This window comes from Pteronotus mesoamericanus, unplaced genomic scaffold (genome assembly GCF_021234165.1).
Source record: "Pteronotus mesoamericanus isolate MK-2021 breed Mesoamerican mustached bat unplaced genomic scaffold, CSHL_Meso_final contig_27, whole genome shotgun sequence".
NCBI classification, from domain to species: domain Eukaryota; kingdom Metazoa; phylum Chordata; class Mammalia; order Chiroptera; family Mormoopidae; genus Pteronotus; species Pteronotus mesoamericanus.
This window is the reverse complement of record NW_026555115.1, coordinates 24,858,700-24,876,573: the sequence shown is the minus strand read 5'-3', so window position 1 is coordinate 24,876,573 and position 17,874 is coordinate 24,858,700. Positions and strand designations below refer to the sequence as shown.

Genomic DNA, 17,874 nt, shown 5'->3' with positions numbered 1-17,874 from the left:
TGTGGGTGTCACAGGAGCTAACGGCTTGGGTCCCCTCACCTCTTCCCTCCCGCTTCATCCCAAGGGGAATGCTGGCCTTCTCATAGTCCAACCCACCAGCCCCGGGGCAGGGGTGCAGGGTCCCGCCCTGCTGCCAGACCTGGGCTGCCAGGCTTGTCTGCAAAATCACAGCGGGCCACTGAGGAGGCAGGGGCAAGCGCCTGGTGGAACTCTCTCTCCGGTCTCTCCTAGAGCATATTCCCACAGAGCCAGGAATGCGAGGCTCCCTCCAGGAGAAACATTCCCTGGGGCTGAACCCTCCGGCCCCAGGGAGGTGGGGCTGGGCAGCTGTAACAAGCACAGCTGGTGGGGAGGCAGGTCTCGAGTCTGCTCCCTGCCAGCTGTGCAGAGGCAGGGGGGGCCTCACTCACCTGCTGCTGGTTCTCCCGCTGAGAGTGGAGCCGCGCCTGGATGCACTCCCGGGTCTCCTGGAAGGCCTGTCTCTGGGAGACCTCAGCCGGGTAGTGGGTGCAGACGCCCACGATGTTGGTGCAGGAGAAAATGAGGACATTGGAGACAAGCTGCAGAGGGGGAGAGGAGGAAGGACACCAGTCATTGGAGCCCCAACCCTGACCCTTCCAGGCCCAGGGCACGAAGCCCCCAGTCCCCATCTTAGCCAACACCTAGCTGTGGGCAAACAAATGCCAAGGACAGCTGTGGGAGGAGCCAAGCATAACTGGTCAGGCTCTGATGTCCCCAAAGCCCAAAGCTTGGCCGGCTTGCAAAGGAGTATGGACAGACCTAGGGACACCAAATCACTGAATAGTTACATTGAACGTGTCCATAGTACCGAAGACTAAAAGAGTGGGTGTGCTGGGGATGCTGTGACTGTCTGTGCGTGTGCTGGGGGTGGCAGGAGCCTACAAGGAAGGGCCCAGGAAGGTGGCGGGATTTCATTTTTTAAAAGTGTGGTGGAGCCCGACATGTGACAAAGTGCTGCCCTTTTGCAGAGAAGCCTTAGCTTATTATTCCCTGGGGATCAGCTCCAATGAAACCATGAGATCCCCAGCACTGTGCTAAGTCCCCTGCAGAATGCGAGAAGGAAAGGGTCCCTGGCTGGTAGCGATCAGTGCCCACAGGGTCTCATCTCCTCTTCCCAGGCTTCTGTTCCTTTTCTGCCCCAGCACCAAGGCCCCCTGACACCCCACCACACCAGCGGGCGAGCACCCCCAATCAGCCCCGCTCCTCACCGATGCCCTTCTCCGTGCCGACCGGGGTGTGCATGTGGAAAAGTACCACTGCCCCTGGGGGTCACAGAGAGAAGGTTGGAATTCTTTTGAAAGGACAGTTTAGAGAAAAGCAAAGGGAAAACAAAACACAACACAACACACAAAAGCAAGTTTACATAGCACATTTCAGACACTGACAAAGGTGCTGTTTAGCTAAAATTTATTTTGGCAGATACAGTTCCCAGGGTATTAGGGTAAACTGATCCTGGTCCTGCCCTGCCTCAGGCTGCACAGGACAGAAACCACACAAAGATGCTCAGGCTTCTAGACCTCCAGAAATTGAATTCTTAGTCTCCACCGTAGAAAGGGAGGCCAGGCGGGCCCCTGCACCTTCCACTGTGGCTCCCCTGATCTCTGGGACAGGAGCCCTGCATTGGTCCCTAGACCTCTTGGCCATTTGGATCTCAAAAGACTTCCCCTGGGACATCAGCCTCCTGGCAGAGATCCAGCAGACAGCTCCCACACTCTTCTCCCAGGGGCCTCTTTGTCTCTGTGACAGGGGGCAAAAGTTCTGCCTTAACTCAGGTCTGAGTCCTGCCTGAAGGCCTGCCCCTCCCCCAGCTCCAGGGTGTCCTGACCATGTGGGGCCACAGCCCTCCTAGGCTCGGTGGCCTCAAGGACTCTGTGCAGGATGTGGCACCATCTTTCTCCAGAGACACCCTATGATGCGTCTGTCCCAGTCAGTGAACAGGAAGGGGCTTTCTCTTTCGCATTTTAAAGGCTTGTGCTTTCCTTGGCTGCACAATAAATTCTGGTTTTCTGGCTGAAGGACACCTCCCAGATGCCTTCAGGGAAAGACAAACTCAGATTAACAACTCTGCCAACTCTGCCGATGACTCACAGGTCCCATAACCCACTCCCCAACCCTGTCCACTCCAGATTCCTACCGTTTTCATCTTACATAAACGTGTGGCAGAGAAAAACCCAACCTATTTATCACAACAAAGGAAGACCCCTGCTCTACAGAAGCTGACAATCTATTTGAGGAGATAAGTAGACAAGACTGACAAGAACTGGCGACAGAAGCATACACTGACTCAGACAGGCAAGAGGGGCAGCGTAATGAGAGGAGGCTTCTGGGTAGGCCTGGGGCCCGCTGGGCTGGGGTCAGAGACAGGCTTGGGAAGGCTGACAGGCATGCGGAAGGGCTTCCCTGGAGAGTATACCCAGGAAGCACAGGCTTGTGAGGCACGTGAGGTCCTTGAATAAATAACCCAGGCTCTCTGATCCTGAGAGGAAGTAAGTCCACAGAAGAAAGGTAGAGCTGAAAAGGCAGACGGTGCCAGACTGAAGCGGCATCTGAACATTAAGGCTGAGAGGCCCTGGCACGATCCTTATACAACAGGAGCCATAAAGGACTGTTGGACCAAAGAACAGAAGGATAAACACACAGCTTTTCAGCAAGACTTGTCAGTGGAGAGAGTAGTACAGGGAGTGGGAGATGGGTCAGGGGGCTGCCAGAGAAGCCCAAAGTATGAGGGAACGAAGAAGATCTACACGAGGCTGGGGGTCAGGCAAGGCAGAGCTGACTCGGAGGAAGAGCCCCTAAGACCAGGGAGGAGAAGGTCCAGGAAGAAAGAGACCGTGGCCTGCAGTATTAACCCATGCAGTGACTATGAAAGGAGACGCTGAGGACATGTCCCCAGAAGTCACTGGGGACCACAGAGAGAGGGGTAAGGAGAGAAAATGAAATGAGGACGCGAAGGCTGAAGGTGCAGACCACAGGGAATTCTGAAGAACGTTCTAGTTAGGAGACATCTTTTGAAAGGCGAGAGGAAAGTGCCAGATGATAAAAACAAAAGTGAGATGCAATGGGGAAAAACTAAAACCATGTCCCTTAACTAAACAAGACAGGGATGTCCACTTTCACCACTCTTGTTTGATTTGGCACTGGAAGTCCTAGTCACAGTGGTCACACAAGGAGAAATGAAAGGCATCCAAATTGGAAAGGAAGAAGTAAAAATGTCATTATTTGCAGATGACATGATACTGTATCTGTCAAAGATTCCACCAAAATACTACTATAACTGATCAATTAATTCAGTAAAGTAGCAGGATATAAATATTCAGAAATTGGTTGCATTTTCATATACCAATAATGAACTATCAGAAAGGAAAATGAAAAAAAAATAATAAAAATCCCATTTACAATTGCATTAAAAAAAATACCTGGGAATAAATTTAACCAAGGAAGTAAAAGATCTCTACTCAGAAAATTGTAAGATATTGAAGAAAAAAATCCCTGAAAATGATGCAAGTAAATGGAAGCACATACCATGCTCATGGATAGAAAAATTAACATCATTATAATGTCCATCCTACCCAAAGCAATCTATAGATTCAATGCAATTCCTATCAAAATACAAATGGCGTACACAGAACTGGCACAAATGTCCAAAAATTTACATGGAACCACAAAAGACTCCTAGTAGCCTCAGCAATCTTAAGAAAGAAGAACAAAGTTGGAGGTAACATGCTACCTGATACCAAACTATACTAGAAAGCTATACTAAGCAAAACAGCATGGTACTGCCATAAAAACAGAGATATAGATCAATGAAGCAGAATATTGAGCCCACATATAAGCCCACACCTACATAGTTAAGTAATATTTGACAAAAAAGGCAAAAACACATAGGGTGGGGCAAAAATAGATTTACAGTTGTGAAAATGTGAAACACAGAGTTAATTCTTGTATTAGTATTTATTAATTATTGTATTGTTTTCCATAGGAACAACTGTAAACCTACTTTTGCCCCACCCTATCCAATGAGGTAAAGACAATCTATTCAATAAATGGTGTTGGGAAAATTGGACAGATACAGGCAAAAAAATGAAACTAGACCACCTTCTTACACCATAAACAACATATACAAGAATAAACTCGAAATGGATTAAAGACTTAAATGTAAAACCTGAAACCATAAAACTCTTATAAGAAAACATAAGGCAGCAAAATCTCTGATATTTCTCTTAACAATATTTTTTTTCTGATATATATGTATCTCCTTGGGCAAGGGAAACAAAACCAAAAAAATGGGACTGTATTGAACTAAAAAGTTCTGGCACAACAAAGAAACCATCAACAAGACGAAAAGACAACCTACTAAATGAAAGAAAATCATTGCCAATGGTACATCTGATAAGGGATTAATATCCAAAATTTGTTAAAAACTCATACAACTCAACACCCAAAAAAACCCGAACAATCCAATTAAAATTGGTCAGAAGACCTGAATGGACACTCCTCCAAAGAAGATACACAGGTGGCCAACAGACATACGAAAAGATGCTCAATGACACTAATCATCAAAGAAATGCAAATTAAAACCACAATGAGCTATCACCTCCTCACACCTTTCAGAATGGCTATCATCAATAAATCAACAAACAAGTGTTTGTGAGGATGTGGAGAAAAAAATAACCCCCTTGCACTGTCGGTGGGGATGCCACTGCGGAAAGCAGTATGGAGATACCTCAAAAAATTAAAATGGCTCTGCCTTATGACCCAGCGATCCCACTTCTTGCAATATACTCAAAGAAACCTAAAACACTGATTTAAAAGAATATATGCACCCCTATGTTCACTGCAACGTTATTTACAACAGCCAAGATTTGGAATCCCAAGCATCCATCAGGAGGTGAGTAGATAAAAAAGCTATGGTACATTTATGCAAAGGAATACTACTCAGCCATAAAAAAGAAGGCAATCTTACACTTTGACAACATGAATGGACCTGGAGAACATCATGCTAAGTAAAATAAGCCAGTCAGAGAAAGGCAAGTACCACGTGATTTCACTCAAATGTGGAATCTAAAGAACAAAACAAATAAACAAACAAAGCAGAAACAGACTCATAAATACTGAAAACAAACTGACAGGGGACAGAGGGGAGGGGGGTCGGGGGCCTGGGTGAAAAAGAAAAAGGAATTGAGAAGTGCAGATTGGTAGTTACAAAACAGTCACGGGGATGTAAAGTACAGTATATGGAATATAGTCAATACTATTGTAATAAATATAGATGGTGCCAAGTGGGTATTGGAAATATCAGGGAGAACACCTTGTAAAATATATGATTGTCTAACCATTATACTGAACACCTGAAACTAATACAAAATAATACTGAATGTAAGCTGTAATTGAAAGCATTAAAAAAAGTTTTTTTAAGAAAGTGAAAAGACAGCTCACAGACTGGAATTATCTGCAAATCATATATCACGCCTTTATTTCTGACAAATATATAAAGGCGACTAAATGGCGCCAGAGCAACCGGATATCCCTATGATTAACTCAAGCCTCACAAAACATGCAAAAATTTACTCAGAAGGGTTCATAGGCCTAAATGTAAAGCTTGAAACTATTAAACTTCCAGAAGAAAACATAGAACTTTGGATTAGGAAAAATAAAATCATATACGACAGCAAAATCATGATCCATAAAAGAAGAGAAATGATAAAGTGATAAATTAGGCTTCACCAAAATTAGGAATGTTTACCTTTAAAGGGCACTGTTAAGATAATGAAAAGACAAGCCATAGATTGGAAGAAATTACTTGTAAATCAGATATTTGATAATGAAGACTTATATTAGATTTCTTAAAAAACTCCCCGAAGTCAACAATAAGAAAGCAACATTCCGCCTTTTAAAGGAGCAAAAGATTTGAATAAACAACTCACCAAAGAACACTGACAAATATGCACATAGGAAGATGCTCAAAATCATCAGCCCTTAGGGAAGTGTAAAAATTTAAAAACAATGAGATACTACTAAACACTATTAGAAGGGCTAAAATAGAATAAAATAAAATTTTAAAATTAAATGAAAAGAAAAAAGAGCTGCCAATACCGGCACTGGTAAGAATATGGGACAACGGGAACTCTCACACCTTGCTAGTAGGGATGACAATGGTACAGCGACTTTAGGAAACTGTCTATTTCTCATAAAGTTTAACAGGTGCTTACCATGTGACCAGCACCCTCACTCTTAACGCATTTGCCAAAATGAAATGAAAAGTTATGTTCACACTAAAATTTGTGCAGGAGAGTTTATGGAATTCAACTCATCTATAAAACAGAACAATCTCGTTATAACATACATTGGCCATTTTCAGCTGGTGTGCTGCAAGAATTTTAAAACATGCAATACTTGACTATTTTAGTCAGGAGCACTGGCCCTTTTCCCTTTAGCTCGTCACATTAAAAAACGACAAGAGCCAGTACAATAGCCGTCCAGTGTGAATGAATCAGAATTATACCTATTTTTTGTCAGATAGGCAAAAAAAATAGGGTTTTTTGTTTTGTTTTGTTTTGTTTTTGGGTGTGCTGCAGAATTTTAGTAATCAGTTTATGTGTGCCATGAGATTAAAAAGGTTGAAAATTGCTCACATACATCATGGAGGAGTCTCACACTACGCTGAGTGAAAGAAGCCACACTCAAAAGGCTTCATACTGTATGATTCCATTTATATTCCATTCTGGAAAAGGCAAAACTGTAGACTGCACACAGCTCAGTAGTTGGCAGGGGGAAAGGATGACTAAAAGGGGCAGCAGGAGGAAATCTTCCTGGGTGATGGAACGGTGCCACAGCTTGATTGTGTTGGTGGCTCCACATCTTTATGCCTTTGTCCAACCCACAAAACTGTACACCAAAAAGGGTGACTACTACTATGTGGAAATTATACTTTGGTAATTAAAAATAAAACAAAACAGGAATAAGCTCCAGGAAGGGCTAGCAGGGAGAATGTGAGGAATCAGCTGGACAGAGGGAGGGCAGCCTTTCCTCTCTCAGAGGCCATCATCCCTTTCTGAGGTGTAGCCCCCAAGGTAATTACTGACTGGTCGCTGCAGCATCTCAGTACTAATCCTCCAGGCCTCTCTTGCTGCAACCTGACTCCTCCTGCAGCCAGAAGAAGGCCAATAGCAGCAGAAACTGCGAATCCAGGTAAAACGATGAGTTGTAACCCGAGAGGGGTCCAAATGGCTTAGGATCTATACCTCCGTCCACTCTCTCTCTCAGTACAAAACGGGGTGAGCAAGAAGAAGGGTCTTGCCAAGCCCGTTGGGAAGTGTGATTTCAGCAAATTGGATCTGAGAGTGAAAAAGTAGAGAGATTTATATGTCAAACACACACACGCCACCCCCCAAAAAAGCCAGATTCTGCGCACCAGGTCTTAATAGGTGCTAAGGCCCCTGTGCAGATACCAATGATGTGGATGGAGAAGAGGCATCAGTGAAATCTGATTGAATTCCACTTACAGGCTTCTAGAAGGAATTTTTAGCTGAAAAATAATCTCACAGCTTGGGCACAGGGTGCAAATGCTGACCCGTTCTCTTCTCCACTAAGAGCAATAATCAACTACTGAGCCCCTTCATATGCACCACGAGGTAGACACAGTAAAACTATAAACCCTGTCCTTATGTAAAAGACCTAATTAGTAAATAACAGTTACCATTCACGACAGTACGTAAAAAAAGGCCTCATTAAGGGTTTGTTGGCTTTCCCTATGCAGACCCTGCGGGACTTACCTAACCACAGGGAAAGCGTGTGAGAAAGAAGGGCATACCTACATCACACCACTCGCAGTGTCGGGAGACCCAGCAATAAGGAAAACCTCAGCTCTGGGCATAAGTTGCCTCAGCATCTGCTTTTAAGTCATGACCTGCAGATGGTTTGGGTCCAGGTGGTCCCAGGACCACACCAGGAGCAACCCCGCTGGAGGGGAATGTTCGGAATTCTAGTCTCTGAGTGGAAACCCAGGGGAGCTGCCTATGAATATTTACCACTCTGGCTGGCATTTCTAAAACCCCAGCACTTCAGAAACCCAATCTCTGGCTGCCTGCTGGCTGCAAGTTTGATTTGGCCACGGGTGAAGTCGTAGTGCTCGGTTTCTGCGGTGTCTCTTCCGCAAAGGCTGAAAGAAATCCCAGCAGCCGGCCTTGGGCACCGCACTCACTGCTGCCCCGCCTCTCTCTGTTTTCAGGGGGCTCCACGGGCCCACTGCCACAGGCTCGCTACCCGCAGGTCCTAAGAAAGGGTCAGGACAAAGAGGACTGAGGATGAGCAGGTCTAGAACAGAAGGAAGCGAGTTTGCGCACACACTCCTCTGCAATCTGCGATTTCTCACGGCTTCTGCTCGCCCCCGGCAGCGCGGTTCCCAGGGTGTGTCTGGTGGCGCCGAGGAAGTAGGGAGTCAGAATTCCCCAGGGAGCCAGATTTCGTGATGGCGGGGACAAGGTGTTTGTTTAAATTTGAATTTCAGATAAACGATGAATAAATTTTTTAGTGTAAGTATGTCCCATGCAACGTTTGCATGGCGACCGCACTTTACCTGACACCCCTACCTGGTCGAACCTGGCCCCCCCAGCAGCAGCAGCAGCACTCTCCCCTCGGCAGAGCCCAGCACAGTACGGGTGGCCCCGCTCCCACTGCTTCCTACTCCCTCTTCCACGTCCTCCTGCACTCTCCGTGGTTCCTGCACAGACAGTCCACAGGGCATTATTCCCTTCACTCTGGAGTTGAAATCACTTCATGGTAGTGCAAGGCAAAGCTGGGATCCGATTTTCCAAACCCGCCCACCTGGCCCTAGGAGCCAGGGAAGCTCCCTGGGGGCTGAGGACCAGCTCCCTACAGCTCTAAGTATTAGGAAGGGATAGGACGTCCTCTCCTGGAGGTGTACCTGTGACCCCGGAGCTGCTGGCAGGCACGGCCCCTTTTTGTTCTAGTCCTTTTTCTGTTTACAAACACACAAAACCAGCAACCAAAGAGGCTCAAATAAAAGGAGCTGGCAAGCCTGGCGAGAGCCCTTCCACCTGCCCCAGATTTCACCTGCTCTACATGGTGGTGGCAGGGAGCTCGGAGCCTCAGTGGAAGCCTATTATGATATAAGATAAAATAAATCAAGGAAGGATCACCTTAAGTTATATACGCTAAGAAGGCCGGTTGGCACAGTGCCTCACATGCTGTACCATGCTCAATTAGGTACATGCTCAATTAGGCTAAATGGCTTTTTAAAATATTATATGTTTTTAATTTAAAAAAATCATAGTGACACCTCTTTGAAAATTATCCTTGACCAAGAATAAAGAATGCTGTAGGATTATTTGGTGATCAAAGCTGTATTATCTCTACTTGGCGCCTTTTGAGCTAAGGTCCTCTTTCACTGAGAGGGCTGGTCTGCCTCCTTGCCCGTAGACAAGTAGGGCTGGGCGCTCTGCTCCCTCCATTCCCACCAGGGTCCTGCCCAGAGGGCAGCCCCTCCTCTCCATTCCGGCCAGGATCCAGCTGCTTGGTGCTTGTCCGTCTCTCCTGCTCCAGAATCTTCTGTGTCAGAGATCTTCCTATCTTTTTACATCATAACCCTTCCCCACTCAAAAGCCTGCCATGACTGCCTATCACCAGTAAAATAAAGCCCAAAGTCCTGTGCCGGCAGTAAGACTCTGCAGTTCTCATCGGGGACCACGTTCACGTTCTCATCACCTCCCCCGTCTACACAAGTCTGCTCACTGCCTCTGGAAAACACCACTCTACGATATGACTCTAAAAGTATAATATTTTTTTAATACAAATTTACTGTGATAAAATCAGAGCATGAAATAGTAATAGATTAATAATTAGCATCTGCTTAATACATTTTTAGGAAAGGCAAAATAAAAGGTAAAGAAAGACAAGTATCCCGGAATGGTTGGGTACAGCATTTTACAGTCTTCAAAACACGTTCACATGGAAAGTTTCCCTGCATCCTCATCAAATCCTCATAAGCAAGTTGGGTGGCCTCAACTTTTGCCGATGGGGAAACTGAGGCTCTATGTAGGTGCTCTGTCCGAGGTTACACAGCAAGACAGCAGCAGAACTAACTCACAAATTCTCATTCTGAGTTCAGAGCCAGTCCTGCTCTACAGCACTAAGTTGTTATTTATCCCAACTTAATTTAGGTCCACTTTTGTTTTATTGTATTTAATAAAGAAACACTCAACTTTCTTTCGCCCTTATTCTAGGTGCCCCAGGCCTTCTACCAAGATCCTGGTCACAAAATGCTGCTGATTAGGGACCTACTCCCAGCCACCCCCTCCAAACACACTCCCTCCCAGGAACTGACTACAGAGGGTGAGAAGGGCCAACACCCGTTTTGTGAGGCCACACCTTACTGCAGATAGTGTCCCTTGATTATTTGTTTCATATGGTATATAAAATTCATATACCATAAAACTCACTCTTTTATACGATTCAAGAGTTTTCAGTGTGTTCTCAAGGTTGTGTAACCTTTGCCACTATCTAATTCTAGAATATTTTCAGCATTCCCAAACAAAACCCCACAACCATTAATCGCTACTGATTTCCCACCTCCACCTCCACCCCAGCCCCTGTCGACCACTAATTTACTTTCTGTCTCAATGGATTTGCCAGTTCTGGACATTTCATATAAATGGAAGCGTATAATAGGTAGCCTACTGTGTCTAACTATTTTCACTTTGCATAATACTTTCAAGATTCATCTCTGTTGTAGCATATTCTTTTTTATGACCAAATAATATCCCACAGTATGGATATAACTCATTTTGTTTGTCCACTTACCAGTCACGGACATTTGGGCTGTGTCCACTTTTTGGCCACTGTGAATATTGTCGCTATGAACATTTATGTAATAGCACTTACACAGAGGTATATTTTCAGTTCTTTTGAGTATTTATCTAGGAGTGCAGTTGCTAGATGTTATTGACTAAATGTGTCCCCTTCCCCCCATTCACATGCTAAAATCCTAAGTCTCTATGTGATGGCATTAGGAGATGGGGTTTTGGAGAGGTGATTAGGTCAGGATGGTGGACCCTGCATGGAGGGATTAGTGTCCTTGTAGAAGAGTCCCCACAGAGCTCGCTAACTCCCCGCCCACCCTGTGAGGACACAGTGAGAAGACGGCTGGCTATGATCCAGGAAAGAACGCTCACCGGACACGGAATCCACGGGTACCTTGAACTTGGACATTCCAACCTCCAGAACTGTGAGAAATAAATGTTGAAGCCACCCAGTCTATAGTATTTTGTTATTGCACTCTGAATGGTCTAAGACACTGGGTCAAAATGTTAAACATTTGGAAGAACGGCCTAACTGTTCCCCAAGCGGCTGCACCACTTTAGATTCCAACTGGCAATGGGTGAGGGTTCTGATCCTCCACATGTTCCCCAACACTTGTTTTTGTCTTTTTTATTATGGTCATCCTACCAGGAGTGAAGTGGTATCTCATTGTAGTTCTGATCCCCTTACATTTAAAAAAATTTTTTTAACTTATAGAGAGGGGAAAGGAGAGAGAGAGGGAGAATAAAATCTATGTGAGAGAGAAATGTTGGCTGGATGCCTTTCCTACACACCCTAACCTGGGACCAAACTCACAACCCAGGCATGAGCCCTAACTGTGAACCAAACCAGTGACCTCTCAGTGTGTGGGACGATGCCCAACTGAGCCACCCAGCCGGGGCTCCCTTACATATATTTTAAGTCCTCACTCTACGATATGTTCATTGATTTAAGAGAGATAGGAGGGGAATGAGAAAGAAACATCAATGTGAGAGAGAAACATGAGTTGGGTGCTTCTCGCACGTGCCCTGACTGGGGATCAAACCCGAGACCTTTTGGTGTGTCACTACAGAGCCCTCTGCACTATGGGGACTCAGTAGGTTGGGCAGGGCTTTATATCCAAGGACGATTAGAAAATTTTACAGTGAAAACCAGCTAAATGTTAACTGAAGGACGGTTGGATAAATTATGGGGCTGCAATATCCTGAAATATGTTGAGGCCCTTAAATGTTTTATTTGAAGATTTAATATGATGAAGAAGTTTTCAAACATGATGTCAGGTGAAGGGAAAACAGAATATGGAATTGCATATTCAGCATGAGATATGTGTTTGTATATGTATATGTATATGTATAATAGGTAGCCTTCTGTGCGCGCATGTATGCTGTTAACAGTGGCAGAATGTCCCTAGGTGGTGGGATTTTAAGTATTTGTTACTTTTTTCTTTGGCTTATTGAATGTTTTACAACTTTCTTATGTATTACTCTTAAAGGAAAAAAATGATAAATTTGTATTAAAAACAGAAAAAAAAGTATGGCAGGCTGAGGAACTCCCCGTCTAACAGAAGAGATAAGATGAGATTTCAAATGCCTACAAAACCAGGTGGAGTAAGTCAAATGGGAAAAATATTCAAACCAGAAAAGGAAGTCATGCCTGGGCAGTGGGGACTCGGAAGGCTTCATGGAGAAGCACCTGGAGCTGGAACTTGCAGTGTGGGCTGTGGAGCAGCCCGCATTGCACAGGAGGGCATCCAGGTTGGCAGAGGGAACGTGAATACAGGGCTGGAGGGGTGCCAGGCGGCTCGGGGGACGGCAGGAAGTCGACGGTGACTAGAGCAGCGCAAGCGAGGGCAACTGGCCAGAGAGGAGGTGGGGTTCACGACTGGATTGCAAAGAATACCCATGTCAGGGAGAGGAGCTGGCACATGACCCAGGAGGCATTACAAACTCTTGGTGACCACATTTCCAAAAATAAAAAGTATATTAATTTTTCAAATTATAAAATACACATTCATTAGAGAAAATTTCAAAATCATAGGGGAAAAAGGTCAATTTACCATCCAAAGACCACCCATGTTAACTGGTTTATTCCCCTTGTTTCCTTTCCCTATCTCTCTCTCTTTCTTTCATTTAATCTACTGAAGGTTTTTTGTTTTTTCTTTCATGAAGCTGTGATCTTACTGTTTATATAATTTGGTATCCTGCTTTTTTCATTTAACATTATAATGTGAGTATGTTCTCTGATACTACAACTCCTAATGCTGCAGGCTTTCAACAGGGAAATGTGATCAGCTGCATTTTGGGAAGATTAATGTGGCAACAGGGAATGAGGCAGCAAAGAGGAAGGTGCTAGACACAGAGAGACCAAAAGAGAGCTGGGAGACGCCACCGATGAGAAGGACCAGGGCCACACCGAGAAACGCTGGGGGTCCCCCAGAGGGACGGGGGAGCGGTGCTGGGGACGTCCCAAGCCAGGCATCTGAAGGGAGTGGTTCTCCTGGGTGAGGGAAGGGCTTTGGCTCCTAGTCCACGCAGGGAATCCAGGGAAGGTCTGGCTTTAGGGTGAGTGGAACAAGGAAGACACAGTGTGTCCTAAAAGCTAAATGAAAAGGAGAAAATCAAGGACGAGTTGGAGAGCCCACAGTCAGGTGCTGTGGAAGGTGGTCAGGGGCCCCACAGGTAACCTTTGAGAGAGATTAGGTAGAAGAGGGGTCTGGACTGCAGGCAGGGGGACAATGAGCGAAGGTGACCCTTAGGATGCTTGGGAGAAAGCGGGGGTCACAGCTTAAATGGACATGGCACAAAGCGGAGGGCGAGGCGGACAAACCTGATCTACCCAAAGGCAGAGGGAGCAGAGGCTAAAAGGGAAAGAGAACAGAACTCCAGTGAACGGCAGGACAGCGCCATCCACGTGGCCGCCATCCACTGCCCGTGCCCACATGGCTGGTCTGAACTGAGATGTGCTGTGAGTGTAAAGTACACGAGAGTTTGAAGTGATGTTTAATATTAATTACATGCTGGAATGATATTCTCGATATACCAGATGAAATAAAATATATTGTTAGAATTAATTTCACCCATGGCATTTTTTTGTTTTTGTTTTACTTTTTTGGCTACTGGAAAAGTTAAATTATGGAGGTGGCTATTATGATTACATTTCTGTTGGACAGACAGCTATAGAACAAAGAGGAGGCAAAATCAGAAGGGACAGACCACAGGCTGACCTGCAGAACATCAAAGCGGTGTTTTGGAAAACTTGACAATTGGCGAACTGACCTACAGCCCCACCTCGGGGCCTCAGGGACACTGGCCTTGATCCTGGCCCCTGAGGGAGTCATTTCCCACAGGCTCAGGCTCATTTATCTGCCAGGCTCAGAGCCCACTCGGGGTGGTACAACCCACAGCAGCTGCTCCCCCGGGCTTCTGGAAACAAGAAATGCGAAGGCAGAAAAGGGAAGGGGGTGTCTGGGGGCTGAGGCTGAACCCCAAGGAAAGAGAAGGTCTTGCAGGGGGTTCAGGTATAGGCTGAGGTAGTAGGTTTATCTAGAGAGCATGTCAACTTCTCTGGCATGTCATGCAACTCAGGAGTTTGGGGAAAGTGTATGAATTTAAAACCGCAGGAAGAAGGGACAGACCAAGAACAATAAATGAATGTTTGGATGCAGCAGAGTATAGAGAAAGACAGGACTGGGGATTTAGGAGGCTAAGTTCTCATCTTGGATTTAGAAAAAAATTAGCACTGTGGCTCTAGGCGATTCACTTCTCCCCAGTAAACCTTAGCTTCCTCACCCATAAAGCCAGAAAGGCAAGAGGTGATGGCCCCAGGCTCTGCCCCTTGGGGTAGTCCATGGCATGGCCATGTCCTGGGCCCTGGGTCTCCGGCTGTTCAGGCAGGCCAATTGTCCTGAGGTACCCCTAAGAATAAAGGTAGTACTTACAGAATTTTCTGAGAAACCCCTGATTTCAACTATTCTGTCCCCTGTTCTCTGAAATGCAAAAACAAAACAAAACAAAAACAAAACCCAACTCAACCTAGCAATATAAAAACCGTAACTTTAAGAGAGTTGGGTACACCTGGAAGTCATACGAAAGTCTCCCATCTGACCCAAGCGGATCCATGGGGAACCCCAGAGGAAGCCGGAATCCTTCAGGATCTATGCCAGGCAACATCCCCCACTCACCCACCCCCAAGGTGTGGAAATCACACGGACAAAGCAGAGGGGAAATGCAGATACATTCCCACACAAACCAAGGACACCGGTTGGGCTACAGGGGACGGGGTGACAGAGAGGCCGGCTCGGTGAGAGTATCTTAGGAAGGCTCTCCAGAGAGGCTGGACGGTGGCTGGCCCACCCATAAACTGCTTCTCATGCAGTTCTCTGACCTCTGGGGTAAGGAAGCGTTTGCTTTGCGGCCTGGCAAGAAGTTTTGTGGGCTAGAAGTTTATTTATAATCTAAGAGCAAATGAAGTTTCTCTCCTCCAAAAATCTCATCTTGGAGAACAATTATCCAGCCCCCCTCCCTCAAGTTCCCCCACCCTCGGCTTCCTCCTCCCCCTTCCAGGAAAGTCAGACAAGCTTTCATTGTTCTAGGTGAGCCGTGGTGACAGCTGAGGATGATGTGGGCTGTGTAGGTGGAGGGAAGGGGCTGACAAAACGCTGGAATCGGGATTCAGGGGGAGGGAAAAGTGCACCCCCAACACTCAGTTCTGGTTTCCACCCTACACAGGTGAAGCGCGGCTTCCCTCGTGCCTTCCCCACCCATCACCCTTCCCCCGCCCACGCCTCCTCCCTTCCTCCCTCCCTCCCGTCCTCACCTCCAGGCCCATTTTTGGTCTGCTGAACTGGGAAGCAAAAAAGAAACTCAAAAGAGAGAGTGAAATTGCCATGAAGTTGCTTACCAAAGTGACTCGAGCGCAGCACACGTGTGAGGCCATGTCCACCCGTGTGGCAGGCCTGTGCACCCCGTGGACGACCCAGGACGGAGGACACCCTGGGGCTGCTCAGTGCAAGACAGATCCCGGGACTGCAGAGGTCCGCAGAGGCTGTCTGGGGAGAGAGGGAGCTACAACGGCAGGAGCGCTATGCCGGGATCCAGGGACCCCAGGGCGATCCCTGTGACTCTGGACAAGTCAAATAACCTACTGGAACCGCAATGCCCTCATCTCTAAAATGGAGGTAAGGAAACCTGTTAATAAAATACAGATGCAAACACTTTCCAGGTGTAGGTTGGAATATAGGTTGGGGCTAGCTACGTCATGATCCTCTCGGAGGCCTAGGAACTAGATGAAAGCCCGGGGTCGGGGTCGGGGGGAGGGTTGGCCATACCTCCCTTTGCGCACTACTACATCCTCCTCCTTCTCCAGCACAGAGGCTGACACACAGCAGGCACCAAGAAATGCTTGTTAAATGAATACATGGATGAAAGGAAGTTGAGGGCTGCAGGGCACTTCAAGGCCTTGAATACTCCAGCTCACATCAGACGAAATCCACGACACCTAGCAGTCTGCTGCTGACCCTGGGCGTCAAGCAAAGGTGGGAGAAAGGGTTACAGGACACCCAGCCACAGGAATGCCAAGGCCTGTACCAGAATTAAGCAAAACACAGACGAGACCAAGAAAGATGGACAAGTCAGTGTGGGACTAACTGCCACGGCCACCAGGGGCTTGCAGACGGTTTCTATCAGACGGATGAGCCATGAGACAAGTCTCCAGGTCCCTGTGAGTGAGGGGCACAACACTATCGGGCTGGGAACTGGGAGACCTGGGTATAACCTTGGTGAGTCCCGTACTGGCTGGCTGACCTTGAGCACATCCCTGGGAAATCCCCGGAGGCGTGAGGAGACATGAGATAAGGTGGAACCGAAGCTCATGGAAAGGCTGGGTGAACAGCAAATGCCCTGGGGTACTGCAGTGCCAGCCCTTCTCCTCACAGGCTGGGCCACCCTGGCAAGTCCTCTGGGTCCCATGTAAAACGAGAGACTGTGACCCCCATGGCTCTCAGCTGCTTCCCAAGGGCTCTGACATCGGCGACTCCGGGAGACTTCTCTGTGATGTGACTCAGCCTCTCAGAAAACCAAGAGTTGGCCCCCGTCTCTACTTACTCCCACTGTCCTGGAAACAGGATCGGAAAAGGGTCAGAAGGGCGGCCCGGGCTGGCACCACGGCCAAAGGCCCAACTCTCGGGGTACGAGGAGTTAAGAGCTGAGGCCAATGGAGACGTGTCCTGTGCGCCTAGGAGTGAGCCATTCAACTCCACTATTACTGGGGCAAGTCTATAAAACACACCCAGTGGGAAGCAGTTTGCAAATGTTCATTTGCAGGCGGACCCTCACTGCGCATCCCTGTCCCAGCCCCACCCCCCGCAGCACGCACTCAGCTCACGGTCCCGTTGGTGCCCGGCGTAGATCACCATGCCACGGCCTCTCACCATGTCCCGTTTGAGGAGATCATCAAGATTAACCTTCTCATTTAAAAATTATTTTAAAAAAGGCTATGGCAGAGACTATTGGTTGCCCACCTAAATTCAATCTCCCCTTCTTCCAAAACAACACAGTATAGCTGGGCACATGGCCACCCAGCCAGAATATTTCTCAGCCAGCCCTGCCACTCAGTGCAGTCATGTGCCTATGCTCAGAAGGAAGGGGTGTGAACGAAACTTGTGAGCCGTGTCCACGTCTTCTCCTCAGACAAGCCCATTGTCCTACCTGAACCAGCACTTCTCTTTCTCTTCTGGGCTGGAATACAGATAGGCCCCCAAACTCAGCTTCGACCGTACAGACGAGGATAATGTCCATGGGGGCGGTGGAGCAACCCCATGGGACCAAACCCAGGCCACTTCCGGACTTTTACCAGAGAGAGAAGTAAACTCTTTGTAAAGCCACCGTATCTCCGAGTCTCTTTGTCACACAGCTCAGCCTGTACCCTAACTAATATACCTGCCAATGACAGACATTTCTAGATCTGAGCCTCCAATGACAGCCGAATCCCATCTTCCTCCTCCTTTCCCATCACTGGTTCCAGAGCACAAGGGAGAAAGCA

At 47.1% G+C, this 17,874-nt stretch overlaps 1 protein-coding gene across 1 annotated transcript in view; it reads right to left on the bottom strand.

The window, feature by feature from the left end:
* ADCY5 (adenylate cyclase 5) overlaps positions 1–17,874 on the bottom strand; it is a 143,020-nt gene that overhangs the window by 61,380 nt on the left and 63,766 nt on the right. The window contains exon 2 of the mRNA XM_054575204.1: positions 411–560. Within this exon, the coding sequence (XP_054431179.1) occupies positions 411–560 (150 nt within the window). The remainder of the gene's footprint in view (positions 1–410; positions 561–17,874) is intronic.